General features: G+C 49.8%; 1 protein-coding gene across 1 annotated transcript in view; it reads left to right on the forward strand.

The window, feature by feature from the left end:
- LOC147736749 (uncharacterized) overlaps positions 1-18,522 on the forward strand; it is a 190,148-nt gene that overhangs the window by 155,484 nt on the left and 16,142 nt on the right. The window contains exon 4 of the mRNA XM_086952689.1: positions 3,215-3,474. Within this exon, the coding sequence (XP_086808815.1) occupies positions 3,215-3,474 (260 nt within the window). The remainder of the gene's footprint in view (positions 1-3,214; positions 3,475-18,522) is intronic.

Consider the following 18,522-nt stretch of genomic DNA (forward strand, 5'->3'; position numbering starts at 1 on the left):
TTATGCCTCTGGTGTGGGTCCAACATTGGGGTCAGCATTTGGAAGGGCAGTCCGGTGTCTATCACACGTTCTTTGGGATGTATGTGTAGAGCTATTTGGCTTGGGCACAGAACAATTGTGTGTTTACTGTGTCCTTTATTTCTACACACTAGAGCGGGCCTCTATTTCCCGAGCGGTTGCCGGGTGAGGTGAGGTCTTCACCCACACAAAGTTGGGTGAGTATCACTAGTAGGAAATGCCTCTATGTGATGGAGCTAGTATGCTTATTGTTATGCGGAACACAAATTGTTTCCGCAGGTTTGTTTTGCCTAAGCGGTGTCTGAGGTTATGTGGATTCATGTGTGTTACCGAATTCATGTGTGTAACTTGATACATGGTATGTACTTTCCGTTTTCTTGACAGGAAGAAGATCATTCTGTCTACAATGGACACTTGGGGCTCCAGGGTCCGGGCAGATAGATGACCCTTTCAAGTACACTGCATGTGATTTCATTATTTTCACTTTGTTACTTTTACATTTATCACCGGTTGTTGCAGTAGCCTATAACTTATAAGGTCCTGAAGAAAGCTGGAGTATCTTTCCATCAAGCTGAAACTAGTTGACCACTCTGCACAGCGCCATAATGTAGTTTTACTCCTTAACTACCAGGCGTGATTTTAATCTTGACACCTACACCACCTTTTACTAGCTACTCTTGAGTTTAGGTAGTCAATTTTAGTGAGCACCACCATTAGAGCACTGCACCCATCTAGTATCACTCTTTGAGCAACACTGTGGCTAACATGTCGTTATCCTCTTTCGCACCATCACATGATGGTCAGGGCGACAAATGGAGCGACTACTTATCCCCATATGATGTAATTCCGCCACGAGGGTGGTCTGATGGGAACCTCATAGCCCAGTGTGACTCAACACACCTTTTCACACACGTACCTGTATGATCCCGGTTACCGCCTTGGCAGCACACCACCATCCCAGAATGCTGCAAGATCATCCGAAAAGACCGCACCTACCAAACAGGAGGAGGTATCGCTATCGTCCATAAGAATACCATCCGCATCTCAACCAGCTCAGACGCCAACCTCGCTAGCGCCGAACACCTTCACTTCCAGATCCACACCGACCCCAAGACCACACTCAGAGGCACCCTCCTCTACAGGCCACCAGGACCCCGTGCACAATTCAGTGAAGACATCACTGACTTTATCACCCCACACGCCCTCCCCTCCGAGGACTACATTCTATTGGGAGACCTCCATTTTCACTTGGTAAAGAGCAACGACAGCAACGCCACAACCCTTCTGGACAATCTCGCCAACCTCGGACTCAAACAACTTGTTAATACCCCCACTCACTACGCAGGTCACACACTCGACCCTATCTTCACCTCCAGTAAACATATCTCCTTCAGTCATACCACAGTTCTCCATTGGACGGACCACAGCTGTGTTCACTTTATCTACAAAAAGACCACAACCCACAACCATCCTCAACCTACTCTGCGAAGAAACCGGAACAAAATCACCATCGACCAGATCTCCTCATCGCTTCTTCAAAACCCCCCTGCCCACTCTTCGAACCCCAACCAAGCAGCCATTAACCTCACTCAATGGCTAACCAACAGCGCCGACAACCTAGCACTTTTGAAAAAACGTCAAATCAAACTAGGCAGCAAAAACGCCCCCTGGTTCAACGGTGATCTTAAGAAATCCAAGAAACTCTGTCGCTCCCTTGAGAAGGCCTGGATAAAAGACCTAAACACCAGCACCAGGGACGCCTTCAAAAACGCCACCCGCATACACCAACAACTGATCCGGACTGCCAAGAAAGCCGCATTCAAAGACCGACTAGACAACAACGCCCACAACAGCAAGGAATTATTCAACATCGTCAAAGAGTTTACCAACCCCACTGCCAACTCCAACGACATCACTCCCTCTCAAACCCTTTGCGACTCCCTAGCTTCGTTCTTCCACGACAAAATCGCAGACATCCACAACAGCTTCGACAACCAACCCGGAGACCAACCCACCCAACCTTCTGCCATACCTTCACCCCCCTTGAACATCCTTAATGACTGGAACCCAATCTCCACTGAAGACACCATCCGCCTGATGAACTCCATCCACTCAGGATCCCCCACAGACCCATGCCCTCACCACATCTTCAACAAAGCAGATTCCATCATAGCACCACACCTCCGAGACGTCATCAACTGCTCCCTCAACTCCGCCACCTTCCCGGAAAGCTGGAAACACGCCGAACTCAGCGCCCTTCTGAAAAAACCCACAGCTGACCCCACCGAACTCAAAAACTACCGCCCCATCTCGCTCCTTCCATTCCTGGCCAAAGTCATCGAGAAAGCTGTCAACAACCAGCTCGCCGCCTTCCTCGAAACCAACAAATCCCTCGACTCCACACAGTCCGGCTTCCGAGCCAAACACAGCACTGAGACCGCACTCATCGCAGCAACAGACGACATTCGAACTCTACTGGACAATGGAGACACAGTCGCCCTCATCCTCCTCGACCTCTCCGCAGCCTTCGACACAGTCTGTCATAGCACCCTGTTACAACGCCTCAGAAACATCAGAATCCAAGGAAAAGCACTGGAATGGATCACCTCGTTCCTTGCCGGAAGAACTCAGAGAGTCCGCCTCCCACCATTCAAGTCAGAGGCCACTGAAGTCATTTGCGGTGTGCCACAAGGATCCTCACTCAGCCCCACCCTCTTCAACGTATACATGAGCCCCCTCGCAGCCACCGCACACCAACACAACCTCAACATCATCTCCTACGCTGATGACACTCAACTGATCCTCTCACTCACCAAAGACCCTAACACCGCCAAAACCAACCTACATGAAGGAATGAAAGAAGTAGCCAAGTGGATGAAGCACAGCCGTCTGAAACTGAATTCAGATAAAATAGAAGTCCTTATCTTAGGTACCACCCCCTCCGCCTGGGACGACTCTTGGTGGCCAGAGGCCCTTGGAAAAGCACCCATCCCGTCGGACCACGCACGGAACCTGGGCGTCATCCTGGACTCCTCACTCTCGATGACCAGACAAGTCAACGCCGTTTCATCGATGTGGAACGGAGGCTGCACCTACCTCTTTACAGCGGTGTCCGAGCGTGGGAATCCTGTCCCCCACGCTCGGTCGATTAACGTCCCGGTCACCCAGGACACCCTCTCTTTCTCGTCCCCTGCAGGTGCCGAACCCCGAACGCGGAGAACCGGAAACAGCAGTCCCGGAAGCGGAAACAGGACGACCCCTATCAACCCGGAAGTACCCGCCCCTGACCCCGGAAGTGGTCGGGCTGTCAACCAGCCAGAAGATAGAAAAAGCCCCGAGGAGAAAGTAACGACGTTCGGAGCAACCGACTCGTGGCAGGAGGCAGCGGAGAGCGACGAACCCCCGACAGAGAGCGGCGCAGCACGGCTAGACCGGAGCGAGGAAGAGGACGAGGACGTCTGGACGGAGGACTGGTGGCGTCCTCAGGAGGAGGCTGGAGAGCGGCCGCAACTCGGACGAGAGTTGCGGCGGGGCACGTGAGTACACGTCACCCTTTCTCAGTGCCCCTGTACATAAAGTTGTATATATAGAGTTGTAAATATCCTAGGATTCACGAGCACCGAGACACTGTATATTAATCCCCTATTTCACGCACACTGTATAGAGCCCGATCACTGCCCAGCACCTGGCACCTCTCTGCCTTCCCCCCCCTCTTCCTTGCCTCTTCCAACCCCCTTACCGTCCCTCCCTCACCGTCCTCTTTCATACCCTCTCACGCCCGGGTGTAGGTGGAAGCATTCCGACTGTGTTGCTCGGACTAAAGCCCTTACGCTTCTCTCCCTTTCTTCAAGCCTCCGTGGAGCCCCAGTACCATACCGAGGAGACTACTGGTGAAAGCGGGAAGCAGCACTTGATCCAGAATCCACCTCACCGAGCCGGGTCATCAGCCAAGTCCACCATCCCTATCTGCATTGTGACTTTGTATTTCCATTCATCTGTTGAATAAATACCACAGACATAGCTCACTATATTCGGCCTCCCCGCCTGTTATTCCGGTCCGCACGTTCCCCAAGTCCACAATCATCTTGCTTCAACATTCTTCGCATGCTCAAAAAAACATTTAGCTGGATCCCCACCGAAACTAGAAAAACGGTCACCCACGCACTGGTTACAAGCCGCCTGGATTACGGAAACCCCCTATACGCCGGTACCACCGCAAAACTGCAGAAAAAACTCCCAAGCATCCAGAACGCATCAGCCAGACTCATACTAGACATCCCGCGTAAAGACCACATTTCTGGTCACCCGAAAAACCTCCACTGGCTCCCCGTCAATAAGAGGATAACATTCCGCCTCCTAACCCACGCACACAAAGCACTTTACGAACTTGGACCCGAATGCCTCAACACACGACTTTCCTTCTACACCCCCTCCCGCCAGCTACGCTCTTCCAACCAAGCCCTTGCGGCTGTACCTCGCATCAACAAAACCACCATGGGAGGAAGATCCTTCTCCAACCTGGCGGCTAAAACCTGGAACTCACTTCCCATTCACCTTCGCCTCACTCAGAACCACCTAGCATTCAGAAAACAACTTAAAACCTGGATATTCGACAAGTAATTCCCCACCCTTCTCCAAGCGCCTTGAGACCCTCTGGGTATGTAGTGCGCTATATAAATTAATTGACTTGACTTGACTTACGATTGTACATGTGCTGTCTGTTTCAATTAATTATACTTTCATTACGAATTATGAACGTGTCCATAAATTAATTTCGACACGCGGCTCCAGGGTGTTAAATTGAGGAGCGCTGCCACAGACGTACCCTTCTCAGAAGGGCCTTCTACCCAGATCAGCTATAGGTCCTTTGTCACTTCAGTCATCTCTTTCTGCCCATCCGCGGTTCATCCTGCCCCCCCCACCGCCTCCCGTGCCCCGCACCACAAATCCCTGTAGATCCGTCACTTTACTCCTTCCCGCTGTCCGTGTGCCCGTTAACCCGCCCCCCCTCTCGCTGTCCGTGAGCCCGTTTACCCGCCCCCCTCCCGCTGTCCGTGAGACCATTACCCCGCCCCCCCCTGTCCGTGTTAGTAGTTGTTACGATTGTACATTTGCGGTCTGTTTCTATTAATTATACTTTCATTACGAATTATGAACGTGTCTATAAATTCATTTCGACACGCGGCTCCAGGGTGCTAAATTGAGGAGCGCTGCTACAGATGTACCCTTCTCAGAAGGGCCTTCTACCCAGATCAGCTATAGGTCCTTTGTCACTTCAGTCATCTCTTTCTGCCCATCCGCGGTTCATCCTGTCCCCCCCCCCACCGCCCCCCGTGCCCCGTGCCCCGCACCACAAATCCCTGTAGATCCGTCACTTTACTCCTTCCCGCTGTCCGTGTGCCTGTTAACCCGCCCCCCTCTCGCTGTCCGTGAGCCCGTTTACCCGCCCCCTCCCGCTGTCCGTGAGCCCGTTACCCCGCCCCCCCTGTCCGTGTTAGTAGTTGTTACGATTGTACATTTGCGGTCTGTTTCTATTAATTATACTTTCATTACGAATTATGAAAGTGTCTATAAATTCATTTCGACACGCGGCTCCAGGGTGCTAAATTGAGGAGCGCCGCCACAGACGTACCCTTCTCAGAAGGGCCTTCTACCCAGATCAGTTATAGGTCCTTTGTCACTTCATTCCTCTCTTTCTGCCCATCTGCAGCTCTTCCTGCCCCCCCCCCCACCGCCTCCCGTGCCCCCCACCACAAATCCCCATAGATCTGTCACCTTACTCCTCTGTCATATTTCCTCTTGTCCGCTGTGTCTTTATTCATCATTTATTCTCGTCCCTCTCTCAACCTTATCCCGTCTCTTTCTCCCGTTCAATGTCAGTTGCGCCGCTACCTTGCCATATTTCTAGCCTCGTTGCACCTTTCATTCCATCGTTCTATTACCCTCTCTCCCTTCCTCTCCTCTGTTTTTTTACAATGTCTCCTAACTCTTTATTAACCTCTCTCCGCCCTTCCTTCCCTCCTACTCTATCACTCCCCTTCCCGCTCTTTATTTTCCCTCTCTCCCCCCTCCTCCGCCGCCCCCTCCTCTCCCCGGAGTGCCTGTGGTTTTAAAGTGCTGATACTAATCGGATTAGTGCCGAGTTGTTGTCAGAGCAGCCCTTGGTGCGGCCTGAGGGGACGTGTGCCCTGGTCCGGTGCAGGCCTCAAGCTCTTCAAGATGCAGAGAGCTCAATGGGTTAATGCCTGCGCCGCAGAAACTTCTACATAGCATGCTAGACTCAGGATCACTTCCCTGGTACGCCTCTCTGCCTCTCATCCTTTTGAGGTCGGCAAACTGAGCCTGTTACATGGGGTGACCGGAACACCTGCTATTTACAGTGCTTAGAAGCGGCAGGAGAGCAGTTTGGAGCACTATTAAGAAAGTTCTCTCCTGCGGACACTGGAGCCTGGAAACCCCGGGACACTAATGCGGGTGTAACTCAACCGCACAACCGGCCTGCCACAAAGCATTTGGAACAACAGTCTCGTAAACTGTGCTTGCGGGTGCACGCCACAGAGCATTTCTGGGAACTTACTTATCGAGCGCCTGTTCAGCTGAATGCCTCTAGGCGCTAGCCAGGTCGTAGTTAGCGGGATACCCATTTCAATGACAACCATTTTTCCAGACAGTGACGTTTGCAGGCTGCATGTGTGCGGCCACTGTGACTCTTGACACATGGGTCGGCACTCTGCGCTCCTGCACCACGTCAACCAGCATTTACAAGATGGCGACTGGTGAAATCTCCGGGCACACCTAAAGAGCGAGTAATGGGAAGGCTGGACTTAATTTTGACCATTGGAAACAACTAGGCCCGGCCGACATTTTAACAACAGCATTATCATTTCAGGAATTTGCATGAAATTCCCAAAATTACGCCAGATCACATAATTACTACACTGCAGTTCGCAACACCATTATAGCGCGAGTGCGTAAAAACAATGAGAACCAGAGCGTCAGCAGCTATGTTGACAATTGTGTACTGCGCTGGACTCATTTTGGGCTAAAAATAAAGCGTTAAATGGTGGGTCCCTATTTTATGTAATTAAGTGTAACATTATATCATTTTCTTGAAAATCGGTGTAGTTACTCAAAAGCAAAAACTTCGTCATGGCCCTGCGCCATTTGCGAGAGATTAAGCTATTGGCATTGTAAATGACAATGCCATTTATTTATTTATTTTCAAAACCAACACATAAATAAAAATGTTGTCATTTACAATGCCAATAGCTCAAACTTTTCAAAAGGTGAAACCATTGCATTGTAAATGCTTGTTTTACGACTTGTGCCCGGAAATTCGGGATACTATCCCTCCACTCTGGGGCACTAGACTCATTGTTACAGGCCACACCGTCTGTGGCTAGAGAGCATGGGTCTGCAGCTAGAGAGCATGGGTCTGCAGCTAGAGAGCATGGGTCTGCAGCTAGAGAGCATGGGTCTGTGGCTAGAGAGCATGGGTGTGTGGCTAGAGAGCATGGGTCTGCAGCTAGAGAGCATGGGTCTGCAGCTAGAGAGCATGGGTCTGCGGCTAGAGAGCATGGGTCTGTGGCTAGAGAGCATGGGTGTGTGGCTAGAGAGCATGGGTGTGTGGCTAGAGAGCATGGGTCTGTGGCTAGAGAGCATGGGTGTGTGGCTAGAGAGCATGGGTGTGTGGCTATGTGGCTAGAGAGCATGGGTGTGTGACTAGAGAGCATGGGTGTGGGCTATGTGGCTAGAGAGCATGGGTGTGTGGCTAGGGAGCATGGGTCTGCGGCTAGGGAGCATGGGTCTGCGGCTAGGGAGCATGGGTCTGCGGCTAGAGAGCATGGGTCTGTGGCTAGGGAGCATGGGTCTGCGGCTAGGGAGCATGGGTCTGCGGCTAGGGAGCATGGGTCTGCGGCTAGGAGCATGGGTCTGCGGCTAGGGAGCATGGGTCTGCGGCTAGAGAGCATGGGTCTGCGGCTAGGGAGCATGGGTCTGCGGCTAGGGAGCATGGGTCTGCGGCTAGGAGCATGGGTCTGCGGCTAGGGAGCATGGGTCTGCGGCTAGGGAGCATGGGTGTGTAGTTGGAGTTGCTGCAGAGTCCTGCCGGGATCTGCTGAGAGGCCACCGTCGGCTCGTCCCGCCCGGGCTAGTCCCCGTAGGAAGTACGCATGCGCACACCGGATCCGGGCACTGCGCATGCGCATCAGAGCGTCCGGCCTGAAACTGCGCAAGTGCAGCACTGGTACCGGCCTATCCTGCGCGCGCGCTTTAGAAGCCAAGCACTTCAGTGCGCATGCGTGGACGCGATTTCCGGCTCACACGTGAGGGCGGAGTTAGATCTCTTGGAAAATTAAATTTACAGAAAAAAAGGAATCACCAGATCCGTAGAGAGACCGCGGACAGTGCGAAGGACAAACGGAGCGGGAGGGGACGTTTTAGTGAGATTGAAACCACGAACACCGGCGCTGTCTCTGGTGCGCCTAACCCGGAAGTGGTCACCATTTCCGCCTGCGCAGTCTGTGCCGTTCTAGACCTTAATACGGAAGTGATGTCACCATAATAGAACAGCGGCGGTAGCATCACTTCCGGCTTCCCCGTTGTCTTACAGGCTGCGCCAGACCTCGGCCCCGGGAGGAGGAGAGTCCGAGCGGCGCTGCAGCCCCGAGCCCGGTGAGGACAGCGGCCCCTCCGCGTCTGGAGAGAGAAAGAGGAGGCCGGGGCGGGAGGGGGCACCGGGGCCTGCTCTGGGGGCCTCACTCCGGTCCTGGGGGGGATTGCACGCGGCGCTGCCAGGGGCGCTGCACTGCCGCTCACTGCACTGCCAAGGGCGCCGCACTGCCAGGGGCGCTGCACTTCCAGGGGCACTGCACTGCACTGCTGGTCGTTGCACTGCCTGGGTCAATGCACTGCCTGGGTCAATGCACTGCCGCTCACTGCACTTCCAGGGGCCCTGCACTGCCAGGGGGCGCTGCACTGCTGGTCGCTGCACTGCCAGGGTCACTGCACTGCCGCTCACTGCACTGGCAGGGGCGCTGCATTACCAGGGGGTGCTGCACTGCCAGGGGCGCTGCACTGCCAGGGGCGCCGCACTGCCAGTAAGAGGTCCAGTGGTTCAGGATAGTAGAGCAATCCTTCTGAATCTCCGCAGGTCCAAGAGTATTCTGAAAAAAGGGTATTTGGTATGCCACACTGATACCCAGTGCCAGGCAGTCGGTGGGTGAATCTCCTGAACAGTCCCTAACTAATGGGCTAAAGGTTTCCGGGAGGGACCCTACCCACTTTTGCAGCACTTCCTCTGTGTCACTGGTGCTCATAGTAAGCCCCACAGGTAGCCCAGCAAGCCTTCCATGGCGGCCCGCAGACCTTGCAAACATCGTACCTGTGTTTAAAAAAAAATAATAATAATAATAGTGTCAGCAAACACTGCTGGTTGCAGCAGCCCAGACTCTCAGAGACTCTGTGATTGACAGAGTGGAGATGCAGGGGCGCGAAGAGGTGAAATGCAACAAACCTTAATTAACATGTAAATGGTCTTTTAAAGACCTGTGTAAAGTACCCCGGGTGCGGCTGTGTATGTGCGCTGGGGAAGGGGCTGAGGGCTGATGCACACACTGGGTGAGATGACAGAGGGAGGGAGGGAAGGAAGGAGAGGGAGGGACAGACACAGAGGTTGAGAGAGGGAGACAGAGAGGCAGTCGGGTGGAGACAGAGGGAGAGGGAGGGAGAGGAAATGAAAGGAGACAGAAAGAGAGTGGGAGGGCGACAGAGGGAGGAGGGCGACTGAGGAGGGACAGAGACTGTGGAGGAAGACAGAGGGACATCACTGCTCCTTTCTTCTGGAGTTCATCTGAAACCCATTGGTTTCAGATCAACTAAACCTTCAATATCAAATGGAAACAGTGGGTGTAGGGTGGCTCAGGGCTGCCGGGTGGAGCAGCACTGGGGTATCACTGACTGCACAGATCCGGACCGCGTGAACATGATCCCACTTCTGGCAGTGCAGCGACCCTGGTAGTGCAGAGTGTCAGTAAGATGATTATGAAGGGGCAACGTTCAGAATGATGTGGAAAGGGATGGGCAAGTGGTCTGATTAATCCACTTGGTAGGGCGAGGAAGGTGGAGGACTTAGTGCGCATGAGTTCTAGAATACAACCTTTCAATGTGGGTAGAGTTCTTAAAAAGTCACTGTAGACTGCGCCTGGATAGGTTGTTGATATTGACAAAGGTTTTGTTGCCCCAGTGTACATTGAAATCTCTTAAATAAATGTTTTTGCTTGACAGCCTATTCCTGAGGGGTAGATATGGTCTGATAATTACCTGTTTAATTTGTCTTTAGTTTAGGAGGCTCGTATGCGAGGTACAAGGGTGTGCACCCTGACTATCAGATCGAGAATATCAAGGCATGTAAATATTGGGGACAAAATATTGAAAGTGGCGTCCGCTTCAGATTTTATATTGATCGATCTCTTCAAGGTACGTAGAAGTGGATTTAGGAATAGTAAATCTATACTTCCATGTATGCGCTTACCTCTCGATGTTTTGTTCACGATATTCTTTAGGCTCAATATTCCGTAGTACAACAGGTATACATATATACTGTTTTGATATTGAAATATGTAAAAAATGAAATGCGGTAGAGTTCTTTGAGGGCATGCGTTTACAAAGTAAGGCAGCCTATTTGATTCCAGTGCCACCTTCTGGTTTGTTTACTTGTTTTCATGAATGTTGCAGCAAGCTGTTGCAAGTGAGTGTCATGGCCGGGTTTTCTGATTAGATGGGATCAGCCCCTAGGGGCCCCTCCAACCCAGCCAGAACGTAACCACATCCCTCCTCAGGACCATCTATCCAGGAACCTAGGTACCTACCTGAGGATGGGGAACTCGCAATATACAAGCTCATATTATTAGAAACACCACTAAATCTATAGGGATACTAAGAATACTCACTGATGACTAAGGATATCCATGCCCTACCTTATAGTCTCGCGGCCACTCAGACCCAGACTAATCTACCCCAGGGCAGATATGACACACAATCCGGTGCGTCTACACATGGGCCTGCAGAACCCAATGCTCTCTTTTCCAAACGGTTTACAATCCGGCAAACCTACACGCCAGTCATCCCCCCTGACGCTCTCACTTACACAAGCCACAATCCTGTGGGTATCCGCGCTGGTAATCCACCCCAACGCTCTCACTAACGCCGCATATCAACGACGACCACATTCCTATGAACACCTTCAGTTATATGTTGGGAAGTCTCTCTCTCTCCCTATTCACTAAGGGCTTGACTACAATAATATTATGGGATAGCCGAATTACTTAGTGTCAACAATTCCCTAGCTCAAGGGCTCCCTGTTCTCCCTATTTATTCAGACTTACCGGATCAGGGGCAGCATCTGTTCTGGCTGTAACATCTGACTAGGAGGAAAAAGGTTACCTATGCTTTGGAACAGAAGACGCTGTTTACAGGATTATGGGAGGGTGTACTAACTTGGTCCCTTAGTTGCAGGTCTCCTCTCTCCCTAATTATTCACTATTACTTACCTGATCAGGGGTAGCATCTGTTCAAACAGTAATACCTACCAGGAAAGGAGATTACCCTCACTGTATGGGGACAAAGATATACACACTATGTGATTGAGTTATTTCTTGATTTAAGCGCTCCTACTCCCTTCTGATCCATCAGTGGCTCAACGGCAACTGGCTAGAAGCCAGGCTAGCTTTATCATAAAAAAAACTCATGCACTGTAGTTATGGGGATGTTTATTGTAACAATAATAAAATACACATATACAAAACTATGGGGTCTCTATAACTAGCAGTAACTTTAACACACCGCTGCAAGGAAAAGGATTAGCAACACAAAAGCCTAGGTAATAAAGATAAGATTAAGATGTAAGTGTGATTAGTTCAGACTACCTCACCTATTAGAAGGAAGATTTCTCTCTGCCTCTGGTGGGATTAGGGCTCTCTCTGTCTCTCCCTCCTTCACCACATCATCACGCCTCTGGTTCAATTGCTCCAGCTGACAGCCTTCTTTGATGCTCTCTGCACTGCTCTCTCTCTCTCTTCATCTTCAGCAATCGTCTGCCTTCTTTCTCCATTCAAGAACTGCACTCTATTCTGCAGCTCCAGCAGACATCCTGTTCTCTCTCTCTCCAAGCTGAACTGAGCTCCAGGCTGAACTGCACACAAGCTGGAATGAACACAAAACTGAACTGAACACTCCTCCTCTCCTGTAGCTCGCTAATATGGAAGCTTGTCCTTTCATGGAAAGTTACGGCCAGTAACCTGCCGCCCACCAAATTCTTGTACCTCCCCGTACCAAAGACACGTTCCCAGCTGGCCAGCCTGAAGTTGTGTCTTCGGAGTGGAGAAAAATACATTCCTTCGATAAGGGCCAGCCTGAGCCGGTTCTCTCCAAGCGAACAACAGCTTTAACTATAAACTTTACCTTTACTCTAAAAAGCCTCTCAGCTTCATCAAGATGGAGTCCCTCTAGTTCTAGGCCTGTAGGCCTGAGAAGGATGAAATACCCCTTAGCTCTGTCAGAGTACCTACATAAACCATACCAATGTGTAATATAAAGTCAGGATCCACCCTCTACTATAAGCAAGTATGTCAAAGCCAATAGGCAATAGACAGATTAGAGTCAAGAATAAGGGATCTATCATCATATTAAGCAGCTATCCTCTTCTAGGTCTGGAAAAAGGGCTTAAAAGGGCCAACATAAGCTAGGAATACATATCCTAGATGTGAGCAAGATTAAAGTCTATACTACTGCTAAATAGAGCCAAAAACCATGTCAGCACAGTGAGTCGAGAATTGTTTCAGAGTGATTTATATAACCACGACTCTGTAATTCACAATATGTCTAGCTTGTGCTCCTTGAGAAATTAGCAAGGTCGCTATGGTGGGCATTATTAGATGGGACACTTTGAGCAGGGGAAATATTTGTAATATGGGGCACGCAAATGATTGAAATGGTGTATTGAAAATATTGCAGACACTACACAGATGAGGAGTCCCTGGTGTGCGGGGGATGAGTTTAGCCTGCAAAGTGTATTAAGCACTTGATGTACCACGAGGTCTTGGGTGTCTTTCAAAGAACAGTAAGGACATTGATGAGTATCAATGGAAGACTGATTATAAAGAGTGCCATAGCGTTGGTCCTGGTTCAGTCTGACAGGCCTGTCTGTTAGAAGTTGGAGAATGAGGGAATGGAGAATTTCTCATATTTTGCGGACGTCTTCAAAAGGTACAGGCAGTTTAGAGTGTTTTTAGGTCAAGCCTAGGCAGCGCATCCTCTGCAAGGCATGCCATATCCAGAATATGTGCTTGAAGCACCTCCAATATTTTCCATTGGCTCCTGTTAGTCCCCTCACTAAATGCCTGCTATTGTTTGGTGGATATGCTTAATTAGTACCGCCTTTTGGTGTTTTGGACCCTCCCTGCCAACTGCTCCTGCTACATGTGGTCTTACACTATTTTTTTGTGTTCCTTCCTGTGCACCCCTTTGCTTACGTCTGCTTGTGTAACAGCGCAGCGCTTGCTTCACGGTGCTATGCTGCATGTTTTGGACGGTAACGCAAATTCGGGTTTAGCTGACAGTATTAGTTTGCACCTCCCAACAGAGTTCACATCTCCTGCTCTGCTGCTGGCAACTGACCCCCCCAGCCCCCTTTCTGTTCCTATTCCTTTTATTCACTCTCTCGTTCTGTTTCTGACTCGTTCCTCCTCACTTGCTGAAAACCATGACCTCAACGAACAGCTCTGCCCTCTCTTTCCTCTCCTTACCTTTATTTGTTCCCCTGTGAAATAGATCCAAAAAAGAAACACTCTGGCTACATCCCCTCTCGTGCTCTTCGCTCAGGTCAAAAGAACTTGTTAGTGGTGCCTCGTATTAGGAAACAACGCCAGGGAGGCGGTTCTTTCCACTTCTTGGCCTCCTCCCTGTGGAACTCTCTGCCACTGACACTGAGACTTCACGAAGACCTGCTGGCTTTTAGACAGGCTTTCAAAACTTGGCTCTTTAGGCAAGCCTACCCATAGTTAATTTCTGCCTCTCTCTGTTATATGTTATGTCTCTGCAAATCTTCCAACAGCGCCATGAAGCCTACGGGCGTACGTGCGCTTAATAAATTTAATTAACATAACATAACATGTCATCTTTTTCTGACATTTTTCTATTCCAAAGTACTGCCTCGGACAGAGAGGAAAAAAAGGTTAAAAATAAGAAAAATAACAAGGAAAAGTAAATAGAGGAAGACTGAGTGGTCACAAAGTGGGCAGATAGGTTTTATGCACAACCAGGGTTTATTCACAACCATACACCTTAGAGCCACTTTACAGAGTTTGCCAGTTGAGTGCTACTTTTATCTTCTCCTTTTTTTTTTAACAACATTGTTTTCCCCGGGTGTGGGAAGTGCACCATTCCTGGAGTCACTGCAATACCTGGCTGAACTGTTCAGTGGAAAACATTTAAGTTTGCTGCTCTAATCGTCTTTGGTCCACTCGCAATAAACCCAACCGATCGCATGGATTTATCTTCCTCGCCAAGGTGTAGTGGCCTCCTTCTGAATATGATGAGCCACCCCCCCCCCCCACCACCACCACCACCACACTCATATCACACCGCCCACCTCCATACTATGTTTACTTCTCTTGCTTTACTTAATCTTGCAATCCCTATGAGTGTTTGCTTTTTCAAGGATGTTGTTACATATTCCCCATTTTCTGGTTCTCCAGCCCTGCACGATCATACGAATGGCAATAGTGCTATGCAAATATCATCACTACATACAGAAAAACAAAAGTTAAGAACATTGTCATTTAAATTGCCAAGAGCTCCAACTTTCACACATGCAAAAATAATTGCATTGCAAATGCTTGTTTTTATTTTATTACATATGTGTTCGAACTGAAGCAGACCTTGTGTTCCAGGGTCTGATCTAGGCGTATGTGCTTGGATGGTGTGTTGGGGGTCATACTGGGATAATAGAATAGTTACTGTTTTTTTGTTGCTGGGAAGACTTCTGTTTTTGACTGCAAACTGTGATTTGCACAATGTAGTTGTTTGTTTGAATGTTGATAGTTGGGTGGGAGATTTCTAAAACGTGCCCCTTGAGTTCTGGTTGGTCCTGTTAGTGCTGTCCAAGGCCAATGTTTTTGCCTCCTTCGGGCCTTTGACCTGTCTGTTTTTCTTTCGTATATGCTTACCCGACAATACAGTTGGTCTATATATAACGCATTTTCGGCTTGGACTTCTTGATAATCAGTAGCCTTCTTTATGTGATTAGACGCTTTGGGCGATACACACCAGAAGTTTCCAGTGAGAGGGTGTCCGTTTCTTATAATATATATAAACGCTCCAGCGCCGAAGTCCGTCCTCTTTCGTCGCTGCCGGAAGTTAAGTCGTCCTCATGTTAATCCGTCTTCTGATCGGATCCTAGGAGAATAGAAAAACGTTACAATCTCTTGACCACGGAATCTCATAAAGCAAGAGAACTACAGAAGTAAGAAAAATGCAAGCATTATCAGTAGCATAAACAGAATCCAAAATACTTTGCAGGATACATAACAAATCAATGTATAAGATCATAAATATACACCAAAAATATTACTTTCCTGAAATGTAGAAAGAATGACCTCCAAGCATAAGGGAGGGAGGCTAGAAAAGCCATGGGGGGTAATCCTCGCCTCCCCGTCCTTAATAGAATTGAAACTTTCCTTTGTGATAACTAGGAAATTTCTCATTCTATGTCAGGAAGCGGAGGCGAGGATTATGCAAGTTCAAAGCTTACTCACCATCAGCGCAACGGCTTCGTGAATTGGTTTAAAATAAAACTTTTTAAAAGTAGATTCTGAAGACCAATCAGCCGCGTTCATAATGTCCTTCAATCTGCCACCTTCCTGGACAGCCTTGGAGGCCATAGCTCCTCTAGTAGAATGAGCCCCGAAGTGCCGGACATCAATACCGGATTCAGTCATGATCCATTTGACCCATCTAGCAATGGTAGGGGAAGATACCGCATAAAACGTATTTTTATGGCAATCAAAAGCTGCTGTTCACCCGGAGGTCGAACCTCCAAAGTTATTTTCTCATAAGATTTTAGACATCGGACAACAACACAATTTCGGAGAATCTGGAAAAGCAGGATAGGTTACTGACCTTGTACTTGACTTAGTTCTCCTTGAAATGGTAAAAGTGACCCCATCCGGGGAAAAAACACGGGCGGAGATATCAAGGGCCCTGACATCAGATACTCTCTTACAAGAAATAAGACACAAAAGAATAATAGCAAGTTTAGCCAAAATCTCCTTCCTGGAGAGAAAGTCATTATCTTGCGAAGATAAAAGAAAACGAAGGACCACATTAACGTCCCAGAGGCCTAGGTAGCGAGGCTCTGGAGGACGTGAAAGACGAATGCCTTTCAAAAGCTTACAAACTAATGGATGCTCTCCGATCGGAGCCCCTTCCACATAAGAGTGACCAGCAGAAACGGCTGACCTAAAAGAGTTGATAGTGCAATAAGCCAATTTCTGATGAAAATGCTCAGACAGGAAGTTCACAACCTGTGCAACAGAGGCGCCCACGGGATCCAGGTGTTTCGCCACACACCAACGAACCCATCGTCTCCAAGCTGATCTGTATCGCTGTATGTATGTATGTATAGGCATTTATATAGCGCACTACTTACCCGGAGGGTCCCAAGGCGCTTCGACCGCTGCAAAACCCTTCCTGGCTTCCCTGAGAGATGGTCCCTTAATGGGTATCTCCAGGGTGAGACCAGGCATCCCCGGCGGTCTGGTGGGGCCGTTAGTGAAGATGAGGCAAGCTAATGCCCAGAGTTGCCGAGTGTGATCGCTGATCAGAGTGGGCACTGAGGCGAGAGAATTATCGAGTCCGCTGACCCTGGTCCAGAAACCTGCCGCGCCGGGAATCGAACCCTGGTCCCGGGCCGTCCTCTGCTCTCGGGTCTGCCGCCTGTGTTACTCTGGGCCCAAGCCTGCTGGATAAGGAGTTCAGCTTCCCGTGAAAGCGAGACGTCAGATCACCGTCCCCTGAAATCCTCCATGCCATGAGTTGTAGATGGCCTTGGAGAACCAGGGGGTGAGTAAGTCCTAGAGGATCGGAGAGAATGTTGTCGAAAGACAGCAACCGAAGGGGTCTGTCCCAAGATAACTCTAGAAGGGACGGAAACCAAATCTGGGCTCTCCAGATTGGAGTAATCAGGATCAGAGAGGCCCTCTGTCTGCGGACCTGAGCTGCAACCCTCTTGATGAAAAGGAAGGGGGGAAAGGCGTAAGCTGCCATCCCCGATCAATCCTGAAGGAAGGCGTACACCGCCTCTGCTCCCGGATCCGGTTTCCAGCTGAAGAATCGGGGAACATGAGCTTTCCACCTGGAGGCAAAAAGATCCACCTGTGGGAGCCCCCCAAGGGACACAATCTGAGAGAACACTCCTGGATCCAGCCTCCAGTCGCTGGCATCCCTGAAATTCCTGGAGTTCCAGTCCGCCACACAATTCTGTTCTCCCGGGAGATATTCTGCCGTCACGGAAATCTGATGTTGGAGGCAATAATGCCAGAAATCCTTGGCGAGATCCGCCAGAATTTTGGAATGAGTGCCTCCAAGGCGATTGATATACCTCACCGCCGTCGTATTGTCCATCCGGAGAAAGGACACAACAGGACACCTTGTTGGTCGTGAAAGCGCGGATGGCAAAGGAGCCCGCAAGGAGTTCCAGGCAATTGATGTGGAGGAGGAGTTCCTCCTCCGTCCACCGACCTCCCACCGAAAGAGAGCCGAATCGGGCGCCCCACCCAGACGGCTGGTGTCCGACTCTATTACTAGATCCGGACGGGAGCCGAAGATCGCTCTCCCATTCCAGGCTTCAATATGGTTCATCCACCAAAGAAGTTCTGACCTGGCCTCTGAGGAAAGGGAGATCAACTCGGAATAAGTGAGACCCCTACGAAGGCGCAAGGCTTTCAGCCTCTGAAGGGCCCTGTAGTTAAAACGATCCGGGAAGATGACTTGAATCGAGGATGATAACAAGCCAACAATCCTGGCCAGCTGTCACAGGGAAATCCTGTCTCTGCGGAGAACCTGCCGAATTTCCTTCTTGATTTTGGAAACCTTCTGAGATGGAAGATTCACGGTAGCATCCTTCGTATCGATGCGAAAGTCTAGAAAGATCATGCTCTGCTGGGGAACCAAGTCCAATTTCTGGACATTGATGGTGAACCCCAGATTCTGTAACAGGGAAATGGTAATCTTTAGGTGAAGGAGAAGATGATCCCTGGATTGGTCCATGAGCAGGATATTGTCTAGGTAAATTATCAGCCGAATCCCCTTGAAGTGGAGATGTTTCACCACTGGGCGAAGAAGCTTGGTTAAACACCAAGGAGCTGAGGAGAGACCAAAGGGAAGAGTCTTGAACTTGTAAGTGTGACCCTTCCATTGGAACTGCAGGAACCTGCAATGAGGAGAGAA

The sequence above is a fragment of the Lissotriton vulgaris genome, chromosome 1_2, assembly GCF_964263255.1.
Source record: "Lissotriton vulgaris chromosome 1_2, aLisVul1.2, whole genome shotgun sequence".
In the NCBI taxonomy this organism is placed as follows: Eukaryota; Metazoa; Chordata; class Amphibia; order Caudata; family Salamandridae; genus Lissotriton; species Lissotriton vulgaris.